The sequence below is a fragment of the Aulonocara sp. 'chitande type north' Nkhata Bay genome, linkage group LG6 (genome assembly GCF_057382095.1).
Source record: "Aulonocara sp. 'chitande type north' Nkhata Bay isolate Kocher_YH1m ecotype deep benthic linkage group LG6, A_spYH_male_GT1.1, whole genome shotgun sequence".
NCBI classification, from domain to species: domain Eukaryota; kingdom Metazoa; phylum Chordata; class Actinopteri; order Cichliformes; family Cichlidae; genus Aulonocara; species Aulonocara sp. 'chitande type north' Nkhata Bay.
In genome coordinates, this window is record NC_141349.1 from 34,008,861 (window position 1) to 34,027,170 (window position 18,310).

Consider the following 18,310-nt stretch of genomic DNA (forward strand, 5'->3'; position numbering starts at 1 on the left):
CATCAGACTGTTTAACTCCTCTCTGGAGGGGAGAGGGAGGGGAAACAGGAGGACAAAGGAGGGGGGAACAACTAAGCTGTAGTGCCTCTTCACCTCACTGTGCAATACCTTTTGTGCAATACTTTTGTAAATAGTCAACAGTGCAATAGACCTCAATACTTGAAATGTGCAATTCACTTGTATTTTTATTTTTATTTTTTATTCCTATTTATTCTATTTATCCCCTTTGTATATTTTATTTATATTGTCTCTGTATTTATATATATGTATGTGTGTGTGTGTGTGTGTGTGTGTGTGTGTGTGTGTGTGTGTGTGTGTGTGTGTGTGTGTATATATATATATATATATATATATATATATATATATATATATATATATATATATATATAATATTCTGTAACTCTGTAACTTCTGTCGGTGCTGTGCTTTTTTGGAAATCGAATTTCCCAGAGGAACCCACCCGAGGGATTAATAAAGTTCTATCTAATCTAATCTAATCTAAAATAAAGAACCTTGAACCCTTGAACCTTGAACCTTGAACTGATCTGAACTCCTTCAGATCAGTTTAGGATTTTTGGATTCACAGGAGGCACAGGGGCTGCACAGCTCTGTTTTTTCTCTGTTTTAGTTTTACTGCTTTCCTCATTTTATGTATTAAAGCAGGAAAAATACTGATATAGATCCCAGAGTTAGAGTGTTTTATAACTATAGCTAGTGTATGCTACATTTGATTGCTCTGGGTTCAGATGTTTGTGATTTCTGTCGATGAGTGTTGGCAAAAGAATTCTAGATAACGTTTTATGGTGGTTTTTTCTCTTGTCAGTGTCACTGTACAAAATCAGCATTACAGTAGTTATCTACTGGTACTGTGCTGATGAGCAGCTCAAATGGAAAAAATAATGATGCAATTCATTTGGCAGCCTTTTACAAGGATTTTGTTTAAACAAAAATTCTATACTGGCTATAAAGTATTTTAAATGATATTGTCTGTGTGAGAATATGCAAATATGCAAAATTTGCTAACACATTTAAATCTAGTCCTTCTACCATCAAGAGGACAAAAAACAAAACAAAAGCTATATTTAAATTGTCATCAGCCACCTGCATCCTAATGAGGGCGTACAACATTTTTCTTTTAGTATTTAGTATAAACACAAAGCCAACAATGCAGTACTTCAACATGATCTTCAAAGTACTTCCACTGAATGTGCCCGCTGAAAGACTGCATAGGCTAAAATGTTGTACAAGCCTGACTGCTCATCAATACTTTTGTTACCTGTTGAAGTTCAGAATCTAGCTGTTACATTTAGCAGTGATGCAATAACGCAATGTGTTTACGGTAATGCGTTTAACCCAGCACTTATCGTCATATATACTGGTACTCAAATTATTCAAACTGGTACCGGCTACTCAAATTAGTCATTTGTAGGCCTACATGTGGAAAAATAATGATATAATACAGTTTGGAAGCCGAATATGATGGATTTTTGAGTTTATTTTCAATTTATCACTGTCTGCAAACAAACAGCCTATAAGGTAACATTAACCACAACAGCAGATGCCAACACACACAAGATACTACACTAACTACCTTTCACCCACTAGAAATGTAGCACATTTCCCCTGACGTGTTAAAAATGTCAGTGTCAATTCACACTTTAGATTTGAGTCAACAAGCTATTAGACTTGTTCTTAACCCTATAATGCCCTTTGTATCATATTTGCTGCATGAGTTTCTGAGACCTCTATCTCATCTACATGATCAATACTTGCAATAATTTCAAAATGTTATGTACTAAACTCTCTTTTTTTGTCTAAAATTAACATTGTTGTCAACAAAAAGTTGCCAAAACACCCAATGTATCAAATGTGATACAAAAAAAATATAATAAATATATAATGAAAATATATAATTAACAACATGATGTAGAAAAAAATTTAGATTTTGTTAGTGTTAATACACATATCAGTTCCCAAAAAAATCTGAATTTTTTCACTATTTTGTGATGGGTTGGGTCTTACAGGGTTAAATGAAACCAAAGTATAAACGACAAAAACACAGACAGAGACAGCCATAAAATGGAAACACTGACAATACAATTAGTGTACATCTTTAATATTGGTGAAGACTGTTGTTGATGATTAGTGAAGAAGTTCACTTTTCCATAAATGTCACAAAATGTTACAAAATCACAAATCAGATGAAACTAATTCTGATTTATTTCTGATAAATCTAAACCGAACCAAAGCGATCTGGGCTTTTCACATGGGACTCTGGAGACACAACGGTTTGCAAAGCTCAGTGTATTTTTGCTTGTATTAGGTTTAGTTATTTCCTTTTTTCTACAAGCACCATCATCTGTTCTTTCAAATATGAAAGCTGGCAAAGTATTGATATAGATTCCAGAGTTATTTTCATAGTCATTTTGGTCGTCTTTGGGTGAATCTCCTGAACCTGCAGGAAGCTTGAATAAAGTGATATTTTCATAGGTATCAGCGAGTACACTACGTTTGGTCGCTGTGGCATCAGATGTTAAAGGATCTGCTCTTTGTTGGTGAGCAGAGACAAATGAACTCTTAGGAGACTTGTTACTACCCTTTTTCGTCTTGTCAATGTCATCATAACCACAGCTGCCCTGTTGACAAGTGAAAAAGAAAAAAAATCAGCATGCTCTTATATGATCCGCATTTATTGGGTTTGTGTAGAAAATCAATTTTTAAATGATTATTAATTTAAGTACAAAAAAAAGGATTTCTGTGAGTATCCATACATTTACAATTATCTGGATCTGTGTTACAGAGTAACCAGTCTAAGCAAAGCTGATCTACGTACCTCACCCTAATGAGGTACCCAGAGCTGTAACTCTGTCAAACAAGCTCAGTCCCAAAGAAAACAGATTGAAGTGTGTTCAAAGAGTGTTTTAAGCTCGTTTTTAACAATTCATTGGATAGGGTCAGTCATTTCCTAACACTGATTTTTGGCTAATCGGTGCATACTGCAGAAGCTAAAGAAACTCTACCAAAAATAAAACATGAGATCTAAAATATTGAATGATACCCTTCAGTGATGTTGTTGCACAGGTTTATCTGTGGATAGAGGCAGTATAAAGAATATTTTTCTACCATTACATGTAAAAGAAATGCATGAGGGTGGTAAGAGTATTTTTTCATCTAACAGCATGTTAGTTGTGTTTTGATATAACACAGAAGGATTTACTCACATTATACTCCTTTAACTACAAACATGAACATGGTTTTGTGCTTCAGTTTATATTGCCTCTTTATATTTGTGTACTACTTTCATAGTGATCCCCGTTTTCTGATTCATACCTCTCTTTTGTTTGCACTGGTGAGGTCTACACCTTTGGAGCAAATTAATTGTTTATGTTTTGAGGTTTTTCTGGACTTCCGGAAACATACTGCCAGCAGCAAGACGGAGATCAGACCAACACCACCAACGGTAGCAAACACGATGGTACCTGATGAAAACAAGACAATTATCAGATCTTGTTCATGTAAACACTTTAAGCCAATAAGCTATTAGCTAAGCTAATATCAAACAAAACTTTACCTTTGTTGATTTTAGGTTCTTCTTCAGCTGTGAAGTTTAGGGCTGTAGGAAGAATTAAGTATTACTTCATGTAAGTTTATCTGTGAGTCACATTCATAAGGACTGATATGTGTATTTATACCTGTTGAAAGTTCTATAGGCTTCATGGTTCCTGTTCCGGTTGTGAAGTTTGTTGTGTTGGTATTTTGATTTGTCCATGTGGCAACTCCCGGTATGACAGTTGTCTCGGTTGCAACAGCTGTTTAAGAGAGTGGTTATTTACAAGGTATTTATACTATTTGTACTTACCTTTGTCAGAACATATACAACCCCACTTCCAAAAAAGCTGGGATGTTGGGCACTGGTTCACCAATATGGGTGAACCTGTGCCAGTTTCCTCAGTGTGACAATAATCAAGAGATTCAGAGAATATGTAAAACTCTTTATAAGAGATAAGCCTGATACTCAGTACTGGATGTCCATGACGTTTGGGTCCTCAGTTGGCACTAAATTAAAAGCAGCATTGGTTCTGTTGTGGAATTAACTGCATGAGCCTCAAAATCATTGTCTGTGAACAAAGTTAACAATGCAATCCACAAGTGCAGGTTAAAGCTCTGTCCTGTAAAGAAGAAGTCATATGTGAACAAGATCCAGAAATACCACCGTCTTCTGTGAGTAAAAGTTGATTTTAAATGCACTGAGGCAAAGTTTAATGTGTTCAGACAAATCAAATCTGAAATTCTTTTTCACAAAAATAGGTGGTGACCATCATTGTTGAGATCGGGTTGAGAAGCGTTATATAAGAAGTGGTCCATTTACCACAATTATTGTGTACCACAGGATTATAAACATTTATAAATGCAATTCTAAGTATCATATATAATAAAACCTTAGCTGTAATAAATTTATGTTTATTTCTCTGAAATCAAAAGGCCATTTTTTCATAACTGTTGTGTAGAAGAAGTAGTAATAAAAGCAAAACATTGAAATATGATACTGCAGTATGAGTGGGTAAAATTGTACAAAACTTTGTTGTTAAAATTATTTTGTTGCATTAACCCACAAACTGGGAATTGTACCTGCATGAATGTAAATACAAATATAAAATTAAGCGTATTCATGTATACCTACCTTTCTTTACTGTTAGGTGTACCTCAGCATATGTATCGAAACCAGTCCGCTCCACTGCACACCAGTATTTCTGTGAGTCTGACAACTGAAGATTGCTGAAGGTCACAGTGAAGAATCCATCCCCGGAGTCCACCAGAGCAATCCTCCCTGACTCTGCTCTTCGTCCAGATTCTACAGTAACCAGTATGTCTCCTGTGCTTTTACATGGATCTATGCAGAAATACTTGTTGTTGCTCCATGCATATGTGTGTGAGCACTGGAAGGACACACTTCTCCCTTCAAATTCCTCTACATTGATTATGACTCCATCAATCAATGTAACTGTTGAAATTGAAGCAATAATGTAATAAGTCATGTAGTAATAATAATAAGTGATGTGATAAGATACAAGACATCAAAATAAACATTTAAATGACATAAACTACTACACTTGTGTAGTCACTTACCATATAAAAGGCAGTAGAGGAAAGAAGTCTTCTTCATTGTAGCTGAAAAACTGACACTTGTACGTAGTTCTTTAATTTAAGTGATCTCTTAGACTCTACATTTACACATTACAACCCAGACCTGCTTCTGGAGGTCTGCTGTTAATCTGACTTTTGAAGGTTTGTGGGCATAAAGGGAGGAAATGACACCTACACAACCCACAACCTCGTTTATGACAGTTTCTTTTTACCGTTTCACGAACATTGTCAGTAGCTATATATATATATATATATATATATATATATATATATATATATATATATATATATATTTATACTCTATTATACTCTATTCCTTATGCAAATAAAAGCAGTGAAAAATCACTGGCTGAGCAGGAGAGGAGATGAAAATAGTTTTTGATTTCGTTTTTTCCGTTGTTTTTTTTTTTATTACAGACATGTTGGATAATTTCACACAATATCATAAATTTAATTGTAGCAATTGTTTAACATTTTGGAAACTTAATTGAATGCTTTCTTTGAGACAGCAATTTCACAGATATATATTAAACTGTTAACAATCATCCTGGTTTGAAATTTGAAATGTTTGTCAAAATGTTTTTTTCTTCTTCTGTAATTACACTCCTTTTACAAACAGCCAAATACTGAGGTTTTCATTAGTACAGATATATTTTGAATATTTTTAGGTGCTATCTCAAACCTTTCAGTCAAAGGCTGACAGGTCAGCAGTTGGCAGTTTACTCATAAGAGTCATTGTGTTTTAGAGTTATGGTTTTGTGGTTTATAAGCTGTCAGTGTCTACCCCTGACTTCTATCACCAAGAACATCCTTCCTGTAAAACGAGTAATCAAGACTTTCTAGCAGACATACATGTGTGCATGTATATGCAAACACATGTCATACAGACAACACTATACTAAAATCATGTCTCGTATAAAACAAAACAGTTATATTAAAACATTAAAGCAAAGCCACTTTACAAAATGAACATGTGTTTTAATGCCACCAAAGAAAATATTTTTTTGACTCCTTATGAATAATCCAATAACAAAATGATCAACTGGTTAAATGCTGTATGATCTTGCATGCATGTTACACTGAAGCTGGTTTTTTTTTTTTATCTCAGTGCAAATAAATCTGCCTACAAAAGTCACTTCACTCTTCTGTGTAGTTTCTTTAGGGTCTAGTAAGTACAATGAGTGACATGAACTGACAGACAAGCAGAAATTAAATGGTTGTTTTAAGGCTACATTTTACAAAGGCTGTCAGAAGAAAGTGGAACGCTTCAATCATAGCAAAGATGTTTAGCACCCTCTTTAGATTATATACAGGGTTCTTCTGCGTCTTTAAATCTGAGACATAGATGCACTGTAATTGGAACCCCTTCTGAAATCCTATGCCATAACGTAACAGCATGTGCACCTAGAAATATAACTCTATGTTACACAGGGTATGGCCTCCAAGAAATAATGTGTAACGCATATGAAACACAGGGCTACTAAACCCATTTACGTCATTTAAAGCTATTGCTTTTTATTGTCACACGGGGGCGCCGTGAGACTGTTTTGCACTACAACAACCTTAGGTCTGTGAGACTGTCATATCTTAGGTCTTGTCCACAGGAAGTTTTTTCTGTCTCTGTCTTTGAGCTTTTTCCCTCTATTGTTTAAAGTGTGTGTTGGAGGAAGATGAAAAATATACTGGGCCCAAACTCTGAGCACAAAGACGCTAACATCTGAGTTATTTGTGTTATAAAATCGTAATTGGTTTTTTTTTTAACTACTAGAAAGGACTCTGGAGAACCCTTTATGACGGGCCCAGCACAAATGGGATTCTGGATGAAATTTCTGAAGAACTGAGTCAAGCCATTTCTTGAATTTTAGCCTTATGCACTATTAGTCCTAACTGGGTAGTAGACAATAGGGTCTGCACACTGACACTTCCTTGCAGTACTGATGTTTGGGTCTCAGTGAGCATTAAAGGACAATTCAGACTGGATTTTTTTCATTTCAAGATAGAAAGAGTTTATTTTGTTTAATTCATTTTGTTCAATAACTGAAGACCAGACACATCTGATCCCCCAGGTTTTTCCCCAAAGAAACTACAGGGGGCCGAGAAGATAAAGGCTGTGCAGAAGATAATTAACACCATGCAAAAAATCATTGCCAGCCCTGGAGACCATCGCCAGATCCTCCTGTCACAGGAAAACCAGGGCCATCACAGGGGACTCCTTGCACCCCGCCCACCCCTCAGGTCAGTCAGGTCTCACACCTCCAGACTCACACTGGGCCAATTAGATAGTCAACAAATGTTTTATTTTCTATGCACTAGCTCCCAGCACTTTGCAAATATTCTGATCTCCAGTGTGTGCCTTTCTCTTATATTATATATATTTCTCCTGTTTGCTATGTATTTCTTCTGTCTACTATTTATATTTATTCCGGCACAGTTGGTGTGGAGCACCTACAATTTCGTTGTACATGTACAATGACAACAAAGGGCTAATCTATTCTATTTTATTCTATCCCCAGAAAGGACCAGTCCAATTTAACTATGACTGATAATCTGCCTGAGAGGGCAAATCTGCAGACACTGAGGATAGCTGCAAAAGTTAATAATCATAACTGGAGATTATGGTGCACATAATTGGAGAAATTAACTTGTCCATGAATGTTTATGAATAACATACAAATTTAGATTAAGTCTGATTAATTTCTGATAAATCTAAACCAAACCAAAGAGATTTTGGCTCCTTTGCAGTTGATCCACAGGAGACAGAAGGAGATGCCTTGTAGGTACAGCTCTCTATATTTTTGCACGACTTAGGTTTAGTTGTCTTTTTGACAAGTACCTGTTTGGGTTTTTTTGGCACTAGAGCTGGCAAAGTATTGACATGTATCCCAGAGTTATTATCATAGACATTTTGGTGCTGTGTTGTTGAACATTCTGAATCTGCAGGAAGGCTGGGGAAACAGATGGTTTCATAGATACAGGAGGGTACACTGCATTTGGCTGCTGCAGGTTCAGATTCAGATGGTGGATCTGAATGGCATCTTTGTTGGTGAGTAGAGACAGAAGAACTCTGAGATGACTTTTTACATTGGTTTGTCCTGTCGTCAGTGTCACTGTACTCACAGCTGACCTGTTGAAAAGTGACAAAGAAAAACAAAATAATCACATTCGTGAGTGCTCTATCTATGTATACTCTATGTATGCTCTACATCAACTGAGAAGTTCATCTATATTTCTTTATGGAATCTTTATTTATATATTATGAAACAAATTACTAAATAAATTAAGTATGTTGCATGAATTAGCCAAAAAAAATGGGCTTATATAATTTATTCACACATACGTACATCTTCTAACATTATCTGGTTTTGTGTCCCAGAGCCACGAGTCTAGGCAGAGCAGAGAGAGAACATTTTCAATACAATACAAAAAAATCAAACTAAAATAAGAAAACTCTGGAAACTAACAGAAACTTAACTAATTTAAAACCAAAAATCAAAATGAAATAAAAAATAAAAAGTAGTTAGAAAATTCAAAACTATAATTACTCAAACTCGGAAATGAATCCAGCCAAAGATGAGTTTGAAGTGGGTTTATGCTAGACAGTTACTTGGACAGGATGTGGGACTTTTCCTCAATCTGCCTAATGATGGTTAAGGATCTCAGTTTGCAGATCAGTGTCTATTTGCTCTACTGATTTGCAGCACAGCAAATTAAACTGAGATCTAACGTGCTAAACAGTGTTTCAGTGATGCACTTATATTTAGTTTTATCTGTGGAGAGAGCCAGACTGACAGTTTCCTTCAGTTCTAATGCATGCCTTTTAAATGCATGCAATGCTAAAGACAGGAAATGATTACCTGGGCTTGCCAAATAAACTATTTCCATCTAACATCAGTTATTTGCGCTCTCACAAAATACAGACTCTAGGTGCCATAATGTGTCATGATTTACTCTCGTTGTAATTCTATAAATTCAACCCAGAACATTTTTATTATGCATTTGATTTATATCGATTGGCTTCAGAGACTGTTTTCAGGGCTTATCTCCAGTTTCTAACTCATACCTCTCTTTGGTTTTCATTGCTGAAGTCTGTGCTGTTGCAGTAATCTTGTAGTTTATGTTTTGAGGTTTTTCTGGACTTCCTGATGCATACTGCCAGTAGCAAGAGAGCAATCAAAGCTAAACCCACAGCAGTAGTAAACATGATGGTGCCTGAGGAAAACAGGTTGAATTTCAAAATCTTATTCATGCAAAGTCTTTAAGTCATCATGTCAATCAGAACTTTACCTGTGTTGGTTTTAAGTTCTTCTTCAGCTGTGAAGTTTAAGACTGTAGGGCAAAATATAATATTAATTAATGTAAGTTTGTCTTTGATTTATTTTTATGTGGACTGAAATTTAATTATGTCAAATGTTTATTATACCTGTTGAAAGGTTTGTAGGTTTCATGGTTCCTGTTCCAGTTGTAAAATGTGTTATGTTGGTGTTTTGATATGTCCATGTAGAAGAAACATCAGATATGATAGTTGCTGTAACTGTATAAGGAGGAGAATTGAAAGAGTTACTTAGATTGTTGGTTTTTCACTCTTTTCAACATAATATGAATCAAAACAAAACCATAAATGTATTTCATTAAAAATCCCATCATGAGTATCATCAGCATACTGTACTTAAATCTTGTTTTTCATGTTGATACACTGCTCAACAAAATGGCTTTGTAGTAAAACAACTGAACTCAACTGCGTGCAGTCCGGAATTTTCACCAATTGAAAGTATTGTACACATTATCGCGTAACAAATATGACAAACACGACCAAAGACTGTGAAAAGGCTAAAGTCCTGTCTCAGACAAGAATGGGTCAACGGTCTTCTTCTAAACATCCAGCAACTGGTCCTCTCACTTCACAAACATTTGCAGACTGTTGTTCAAAGAGAAATGGCTGCTACACAGTGGTTCTGTGCCAACCTTTTTGAGATGTGTTGGCACCATCAATGTCAAAATGAGCAAAGTTTTTCTTAAGTCACAATTTCTCAGATTAAACGTTTGACATTTTTTCTCTGTCCTATATGACACAAATTTGACTTAATGAGATTTGCAAATAATTCCCCTCAGAGAATGAATGCATAGATGCACTTTATACTACCAACTAGGAGCTGTCCCTCCATTAATTTACAGGTGTAAAATTAAGAGTATTGGTGCATTTTATTTAAAAGTGATAGAACAATATACGTACTTTTCTTTACTGCAAGCTGCACTTCAGTATATGTGTCCAAACCAGGCCTATCCACTGCACACCAGTATTTCTGTGAGTCTGACAGCTGGAGATGACTGAAGGTCACGGTGAAGGATCCATCCCCAGAGTCCATCAGAGCAATCCTCCCTGACTCTGCTCTTCTGCCAGGTTCTACAGTAACCAGTTTTTCTCCTTCGTCTTTACATGGATCTTTGCAAAAATACTTGTTGCTGTTCGATGCAATTTTGTGTTTGCACTGGAAGGAGACATTTCTCCCCTCGAATCCCTCTACATTGATTATGGCTCCATCAGTAAGGGGAACTGCCAAAATTGATCATGTAACAAGATATGAAAGATGAAATTAAATCATTCAATGAAAAAATTTAAGTACTAAATTTGTGAATTCACTTACCAAACAAAAGGAAGTTGAGAAAAGAAATGGTCTTCATTGTTGCTGAAAAAGTAACAGCTATGTACCAGTAGTTCTTTCTTGCTCCCTTCAGGCTCAACATTTACAGCCTTAATTAAACTTATACAGTATACTAATAAATAAGACAACAAGGTGCATGTAGAATTAACTAGCCATAAGTGCACAAAGCACAGTTAGAATTGGTGAGCGGTGGAGGACAGAGTTGCTTCTGCAGGTAACTCAGATCTGCTTGCTTTGGTTTGTGGGCACAAAAGGGCGGAAATGACACCTACACAGCCTCCCTGACGAGAGCCTCTTTTAACTGGGTAGCGAACTGGGGCAGTAATTTAAGTGGCGTTTTATACCACATCTGCTTAAAATTAAAATTTGCTGCATCAACTATAAATTTAATTTTTTTTAATATGTGCCTTTAGATTTACTGACAGTTGAGCACTTCATTCTCGGACTGCAGGCTTACTTGTTGTTCATAGAGTGTTTAAAAGTAGAATGGGAGGGAGAGCCTTCAGCTTTCAGGCCCCTCTCCTGTGGAACCAGCTTCCAGTTTGGATTCGGGAGACAGACACTATCTCTACTTTTAACATTAACCTTAAAACTTTTCTTCTTCTTTAAGCATATAGTTAGGGCTGGATCAGGTGACCCTGAAACATCCCTTAGTTATGTTGCAATAGGCATAGGCTGCCGGGGGATTCCTATGATACATTGAGTATTTCTTCTTCAGTCACCCTCTCACTTATTATGTGTTAATAGACCTCTCTGCATTCAATTGTACTTGTTATTAATGTCTGGCTCTCTTCTGTAGCATGTCTTTTATCCTGTCTTCCCTCTCTCTAGTCCCAGCCAGTCCCAGCAGATGGCTGCTCCTTCCTGAGCCTGGTTCTGCCGGAGGTTTTTTCCTGTTAAAAGGGAGTTTTTTCTTCCACTGTCACCAAAGTGCTTGTTCATAAAGGGTCATAAGATTGTTGGGTTTTTGTCGGTATGTATTATTGTAGGATTTACCTTACAATATAAAGCACCTTGAGGCAACTGTTGTTGTGATTTCAAATCAAATCAAATCACTTTTATTGTCACATCACATGTGCAGGTACATTGGTACAGCACATTTGTACTGTATAAATAAAACTGAATTGAATAAAATCTATCCATCCATCCATCCATCCATCCATTCGCTTCCGCTTATCCTTTTCAGGGTCGCGGGGGGTGCTGGAGCCTATCCCAGCTGTCATAGGGCGAGAGGCAGGGTACACCCTGGACAGGTCGCCAGTCTGTCGCAGGGCCAACACACAGGGACAGACAACCATTCGCGCTCTCATTCACTCGCACATTCACACCTAGTGACAATTTGGATTATCCAATTAACCTGTCCCCATAAGCTGCATGTCTTTGGACGGTGGGAGGAAGCCGGAGTACCCGGAGGGAACCCACGCAAACACGGGGAGAACATGAATAAAATCTAATTGAGTTGAATTTTAAAGTCCAAGAGATTCTGGGGTAAGTGCTGAAGCATCCAGGCCTAAATGCCTAATTCTAAAAGACTTGCCAGCATTGCCACCCAGCCTCCCCTGGCATTGCTTCCTGAACTCACTTGCCAGCAGCTGAGTCAAAAACTACACCCAGCCACCACAGTGTGCTACCAGCAAGTTAACTGGTAATAATTTTTGAATAATTTTGCCACTAACAGATATGTAATATATATTAATACTTAACACAGTTCTTCAGAAACTACAGTATTCCGGACGTGCCCACTTCAGAGATTGAAGACAATTCATGGCCCACGCTGCATCATTTTTATTAACTATTACCCACAAAAAGGAACCAAGTTGAGTTTTATGGGCGTGATGCTGTTTCTGCTTGGATCCGCTTGGATCGGTAAATAATATCATGAAATTCGCAAAAGGGCACCAGAAAAAACATGTATTTATTTTAAAAAGAGAATGCAGTCATATTCAGTGAACCTTGTTTGACTTCATTTTTTTCCCCCCAGGTTATCCTCGTCCCACCTTTTGCAACACCCTGCCCCACCAGTGGAGCCCTGTCCCACAGTTTGAGAAGCACTGTCTTACAAAGTGGCCTTAAAGAGAATCGAGATGTTTCAGATGGCCTCAGGGCCTGCGCCAAAATCCCAGCAAATGCCATGGGTGTTAGTTATCAACTCGAGAGAAATGAGAGGACATTGACTTTGTGTGTGTGTGTATACACTTAGTTTCAGTCAAATGATTCAATCTTCAGCATGAATTAACAAACTAAAACAAAGCAGGAACTGAAATCAAGAAAAGCTACAAATTGACAACAACAAAGCCAATTACACTTCGCTATATACTGCTACATTTTCATCTTCACAGCTTCGCTCATTCATATAGCCAGCTTTTTGCAAAGGATAAAATTTTATTATTTTAAACAATAGCGAGATAAATAATTCACAATATAATCTGTTCTATTGTCAAGAGGACAAAACAAAAAGTAAACACTTTTTAACCATTTTTATTAAAAAGTTGATTTGTTAACACACAATAAAAATAACTGGTGAAGCCATGAACACATATTCAATTTGAAAATGGTTGAAATACATAAAATAAAATATAGGTACATAAGATAATATAATTTCATGGTAATCTTTTGTATTATTTGGATGCAGCTTGTTTTGTTTGACCTCTCAATCACTGCTTTGTCTTTCTTTTTTCATTTAACTAATCATTTGCTTGTATATAATCCCTAATTTCTCACTTCTTCCTGCTTTGTTTTTAGAAAGTCTTTAGCATACTGAATTGTAGATGCACTGTATTAGTGCAGACACAAGCTCACTCACATTTTTCACAAGCTCTCACTCACTGCAAACACACAGATTGTTACATACACACTAATGTTCACCACAATATTCATGCATATACTCAGAAACACAGGGACAAATGCACAGGATACTACACTATCTAACATTTACCCACCAGAGATATAGCACAACACTTACCCTGACCTTAACCAGAAGTGTTTACCCTATTTCAGATCTGGTTAACCTTGTGTGGACAACTTTGGTGCAACAGAAGTTTGATTTATGTAAATACAGGGAGCCACAAACATGAAGTGGTAACAATGACAGCACAATTTAATGTACATGATTAGTAAGATAAAGACTCATTATTGAAGAGGTTCACTGGTCTTTGAATATCCATAACATTAATAAAAATTGTATCTCTAATATTAACTGATTTATTCCCATAAATCTAAACCGAATCAAAGTTCGCTGGGCTTTTTGAGGGATTCACAGGGGGCTCTGCAGACACAAGGATGTTCACTGTTTGTAGAGCTTTCTGTATTTTTTTATTTTTTATTTTTTGCACATTTTCAATTTAAATGTGTAGTTTCTGAGGATACTATCACCTGTTCTTTCACATATACAAAGCTGGCAAAGGACTCACGTAGATCCCAGAGTTATTATCATTGTGATTTTGGTCCTCTGTGAGTGAATATCCTGAACCTGCAGGAAATTTGGAGAAAGAGATGTTTTCATAGATATCGAGGGGTACCCCCACATTTGGTTGGTGTTGGTGGATCTTGTCTGTATTGGTGAGCAGACAAAGAGAACCTCTCGTGTGACTTTTTTACTACACTTTGTCTTCTTCTGTGTCATTGTAGCTGGTGATCTGTTGAAATGGACAAAGACAAAAGAAACGAGCATTTTATGTCCCACATTTATCCCATAATGTTTACTTATGTTAGAAAATCCAAATTCTTCCGCTTATCTTGGGCTGGGTTGCGGGGGCAGCAGCCCAAGTAGAGAAGCCCAGACCTCCCTCTCCCCAGCCACCTCCTCCAGCTTATCCAGCCAGCCGAGAGATGTAATCTCTCCAGCGTGTCCTGGGTCTGCCCTGCACCCTCCTCCCGGTGGGACATGCCCGGAACACCTCACCCAGAAGGTGCCCAGGAGGCATCCTTGTCAGATGCCCGAACCACCTCAACTGGCTCCTTTTGGTGTGAAGGAGCAGCGACTCTACTCTGAGGGTTAGGGTTAGGGTTACTCCGCGAAAAGCAGAGATGAGATTCTGAGACCACCCAAGTGAAAGCCTTCCATCACTTGGCTACGCCTAGAAATTCTGTCCATAGAAATTACAAACAGAATCGGTGACAAAGGGCAGCCCTGGCGGAGCCCATCACCCACGAGGAAAGAGTCCGATTTATTGCCAGCTATGCAGACCAAGCTCTTGCAGCGGTTGTACAGTATAAGGATTGAATGGCCCGTAGGAATGGGCCAGACAACCCATACTCCCCGAGCACCCGCCACAGGACACCCCGAGGGAAACGGTTGAATGTCTGCAAAACACATGTAGACTGGTTGGGCAAACTCCCATGCACCCTCAAGAATCCTTGAGAGAATAAAGAGCTGATCCAGTGTTCTATGACCAGGACGAAAACCCGCATTGTTCCTCCTGTATCCGAGGTTCGACTAGCAGACTAACTCTCCCTTCCAGCACTCTGGCATAGACCTTACCAGGGAGGCTGAGGAGTGTGATTCCCCTATAGTTGGAACACCTACCCGGTCTGCCAATCCAGGGGTACTGCCCCTGGTCTCCATGCAACATTGTAGAGGCATGTCAACCAAGACAGCCCTACAACATCCAGAGCCTTCAGGAACTCGGGGCGGACCTCATCCACCCCAGGGGCTATGCCACCAAGAAGTTGTTTAACTCCCTCAGTGACCTTGCTCCGGGGATTGGCGGGCCATCCCCTTTGTCCCCAGAATCTGCTTTCTCTGCGGAAGACATGCCAGTACGATTAAGGAGGTCCTCAAAGTATTTCTTCCTTCTTTTTTTTTTTTAGAACACCTTAGAACACACATGCATCAACACTACAATGAGCGGGTGGAGGGAGGTTTGGAGTCTTCTCCCACCCCCATTCTCTGCGGCCTGCTGGAGCGGGAGGGCTAGGTGGAGTTGGCCGTCCGACTGCGGTCTGGAGTGTGGGGCCTCCCTGCTGCTACGGAGTCGGGGTGGTCTGCCTCTCCCCACCGCAGGGAAAAGGGTAACACCACCTGGGTCTGGGTGCAGTTCCCCCCTCCAGGGGCAAGGGTACCTAGACCCGGTTTGTAGAGTACGCTTGGGGAGTGTGATCGTGTGTACAGCGTCTCTTTATGTCTGTCTCCACGTTGGTTGAGTGTGGAGTGAGTGCATATGAGAGCATGAGGGGGGGAATGGATGTTTGTGTCTGTGTGTGCCTGTATGTCTGTGTCTATATGTCAGGTTGGGTATGAGACGCCACCTCTCTGGGGACACCTCAGGCCCTCCAAGGTTTGGAGGCCTATCTCCACCTACCACCACTTCCCCTGCCGGTGGCGGACTCCCTCAGGTGTCGGTGCGTTGGTGGTTCTTTGTGTCTGGGGGTGGGCGTCCAGGTACACACCGGCTCACTCCTTGGCGGCCGCTTATCGGGGCCTGGAGCCTGGGGCTCGCTCGGGCCCCTTCGGGGGTGGGGTGCCCCCGGCCTCTCGGCCTGGGGCTCGGTCACTCAGGCACAGCTGGCGGCCGGCGGAGCTCACGGGCGCGTCACTGCAACTCCCCCTGGCTTCTGCTCTGCGGCTGCTGAGTGAACCCTCATCTGGGACTCTCCTCAGCTCTTTCTGGAACAGTGGCGCGGCTGCCCCTCTGTTGGTCTTCCATGGTTTCTTGTGTTCTGGGGGCCTCTGGATGTCTGGAGTTTTGATCTCCTCCATACCTGCTTCACACCCTGGAGGACGGGGCTGTGGCCCCCCCACACTCCCTAGCAGATCGTTACATGGAGAAACCTTTGGAATACAAGCGCGCTGATCCACACAGGTATGCACATGGGTGTTCACTGCTCGTAGACCCAATTTACACCTTTCTTGGCTGCTACCTCGAAGCACATCTGTCCTGCGTGCTGCACAACAACATTGAATATTTAGTATTTACTGCTGTTTACACTTAGCTAGATTAATGCGATGGTGTTGTGTTTAGTATGTTGCTTTGTTTCCTTTTTTTTTGTCTTTTTTTGCTTGTTTTCTATTCTTCTCTCAACAGGTGATCCAGGAGATTTTTATTTTTTTTCTCCCCCCCTTTCTCACTGTCCCTCTCCCCTTCTGTTTTTCCTTTCCTTCCTCTTTCTTTCTCCCTTTGCTATCTCTCACTCATGTCTGTCCCGTCTGTAACATCTGAAAAATAAAATATAATAAATAATAAAAACAAAGATCGACCAAATGGACCAATACGGCAATGCCACGATGATCCATTTGGCAAAGTAAATCCATTGGGTATCCTTGTTGGTCTTCAGACAACAATTCTGATGGCTAAAGAACCAAATGGGACAGGCGAAAAAACAAAAACAAAAAAAAAAAACAAAGTATTTCTTCCACCGCCCGACAACTTTCTTAGTCGAAGTCAGCAGTGGTCCGCCCGCACTATACACAGTGTAGGTAGAACACTGTTTTCCCATCCTGAGTCACCTGACGGTTTGCCAGAATCTTTTTGAGGCAGTCCGAAAGTCTTTTTCCATGGCTTCTCCGAACTCCTCCTACTCCCAAGTTTTTGCTTCAGCCACTACCCCCGCAGCGTTCCGCTTGGTCTGTCAGTACCTATCAGCTGCTCCGAAGTCCCACAGGCTAACTATGCCTGATAGGACTCCTTCTTCAGCGTGGTGGCTCCCCTTGGTGACCCTGAACATGGTCCATTCGGACTCAATGTCCCCAGTCTCCCTCGGGGAGCTAGAAAATCCAATATTTTATTTTTTTTAGACTGCTAAAGTATATTGTGTGAATTAGGAAAAAAAAAAATCAGGACCTTTGTATCCATACATATATCTACTACAATTATCTGCAAGGATGCCCAGATCTGCCTCAGCCTAGTGGAATCCAGCTCTCCTGTCAAAATACCAACATTCTAAAATGACGATCTAACCACCAAAAGGCTACTTGAGGGAATTTAAGTCACTTCCAACTTGTGATTAAAAAACTGAGGTCAGCCCCTTGAGCTAAAAAAAAAATACAGTGCAAAGAAAAAAGAACAGGACATCAGAACCAGTTACCTCACATGAGTGAAAAACTGGGTGGCTTTCTCCTGGCTTTTAGAAACAATTGTCAGGGTGATCTCCAGTTTCTGATTCATACCTCTCTTTTGTTTGCATTGCTGAGGTCTGTTATGTTGCAATAAACTTGTAGGTCATGTTTTGAGGTTTTTTTGTACTTCCTGAAGCATACTGCCAGTAGCAAAATAGAGATCAAAGCAAAACCCCAATGGTGGCGCCTGATAAAAGCAAAAGAATTGTCAAATTTTATTCATTTAGGTTCTTCAGTAATGAAATTCAAGGCTGTATAGGACAGAAAGGAATTTCACTTTGTTTTAATTTATATGTGACTCATATTTATATGGACTGAAATTTGATTATGTTATATATTTATTGTACCTGTTGAAAGGTATGTAGGCTTCATGGTTCCTGTCCAGTAAGTGGGTTCTGTTGGTGCTTTGATATGTCCTTTTGGTACTTTGATATGTCCTGTTGGTTACTCT

The 18,310-nt window shown here is 39.2% G+C and overlaps 2 protein-coding genes across 2 annotated transcripts; both read right to left on the reverse strand.

The window, feature by feature from the left end:
* Window positions 1-2,113: 2,113 nt before the first annotated feature.
* LOC147328236 (uncharacterized) lies at window positions 2,114-5,176 on the reverse strand. Its single transcript, XM_086297660.1, has 6 exons — window positions 5,128-5,176; window positions 4,682-5,002; window positions 3,693-3,809; window positions 3,572-3,613; window positions 3,331-3,479; window positions 2,114-2,636 (listed from the first exon to the last, which is right to left on the reverse strand). Exons 1-6 carry the CDS (start codon window positions 5,162-5,164, stop codon window positions 2,208-2,210), a joined length of 1,095 nt encoding a protein of 364 aa, XP_086153786.1. The 5' UTR covers window positions 5,165-5,176; the 3' UTR covers window positions 2,114-2,207.
* A 2,050-nt stretch (window positions 5,177-7,226) lies between these two features.
* Window positions 7,227-10,898, reverse strand: LOC147328237 (uncharacterized). Its single transcript, XM_086297661.1, has 7 exons — window positions 10,788-10,898; window positions 10,376-10,696; window positions 9,566-9,676; window positions 9,430-9,471; window positions 9,206-9,354; window positions 8,487-8,528; window positions 7,227-8,269 (listed from the first exon to the last, which is right to left on the reverse strand). Exons 1-7 carry the CDS (start codon window positions 10,885-10,887, stop codon window positions 7,826-7,828), a joined length of 1,209 nt encoding a protein of 402 aa, XP_086153787.1. The 5' UTR covers window positions 10,888-10,898; the 3' UTR covers window positions 7,227-7,825.
* Window positions 10,899-18,310: the final 7,412 nt, after the last annotated feature.

Excerpts from the sequence above, each read along its gene's own strand:
- LOC147328236 (XM_086297660.1), bottom strand. The coding sequence starts at position 5,164 with ATGAAGAAGACTTCTTTCCTCTACTGCCTTTTATATG. Across the intron at positions 3,614-3,692 it reads GCCTATAGAACTTTCAACAG|CCCTAAACTTCACAGCTGAA; the intron begins GTATAAATACAC and ends TTCTTCCTACAG. Across the intron at positions 3,480-3,571 it reads AGAACCTAAAATCAACAAAG|GTACCATCGTGTTTGCTACC; the intron begins GTAAAGTTTTGT and ends TGTTTTCATCAG.
- LOC147328237 (XM_086297661.1), bottom strand. The coding sequence starts at position 10,887 with ATGTTGAGCCTGAAGGGAGCAAGAAAGAACTACTGGTACATAGCTGTT. Across the intron at positions 10,697-10,787 it reads TCTCAACTTCCTTTTGTTTG|TTCCCCTTACTGATGGAGCC; the intron begins GTAAGTGAATTC and ends CAATTTTGGCAG. Across the intron at positions 9,355-9,429 it reads AGAACTTAAAACCAACACAG|GCACCATCATGTTTACTACT; the intron begins GTAAAGTTCTGA and ends TGTTTTCCTCAG.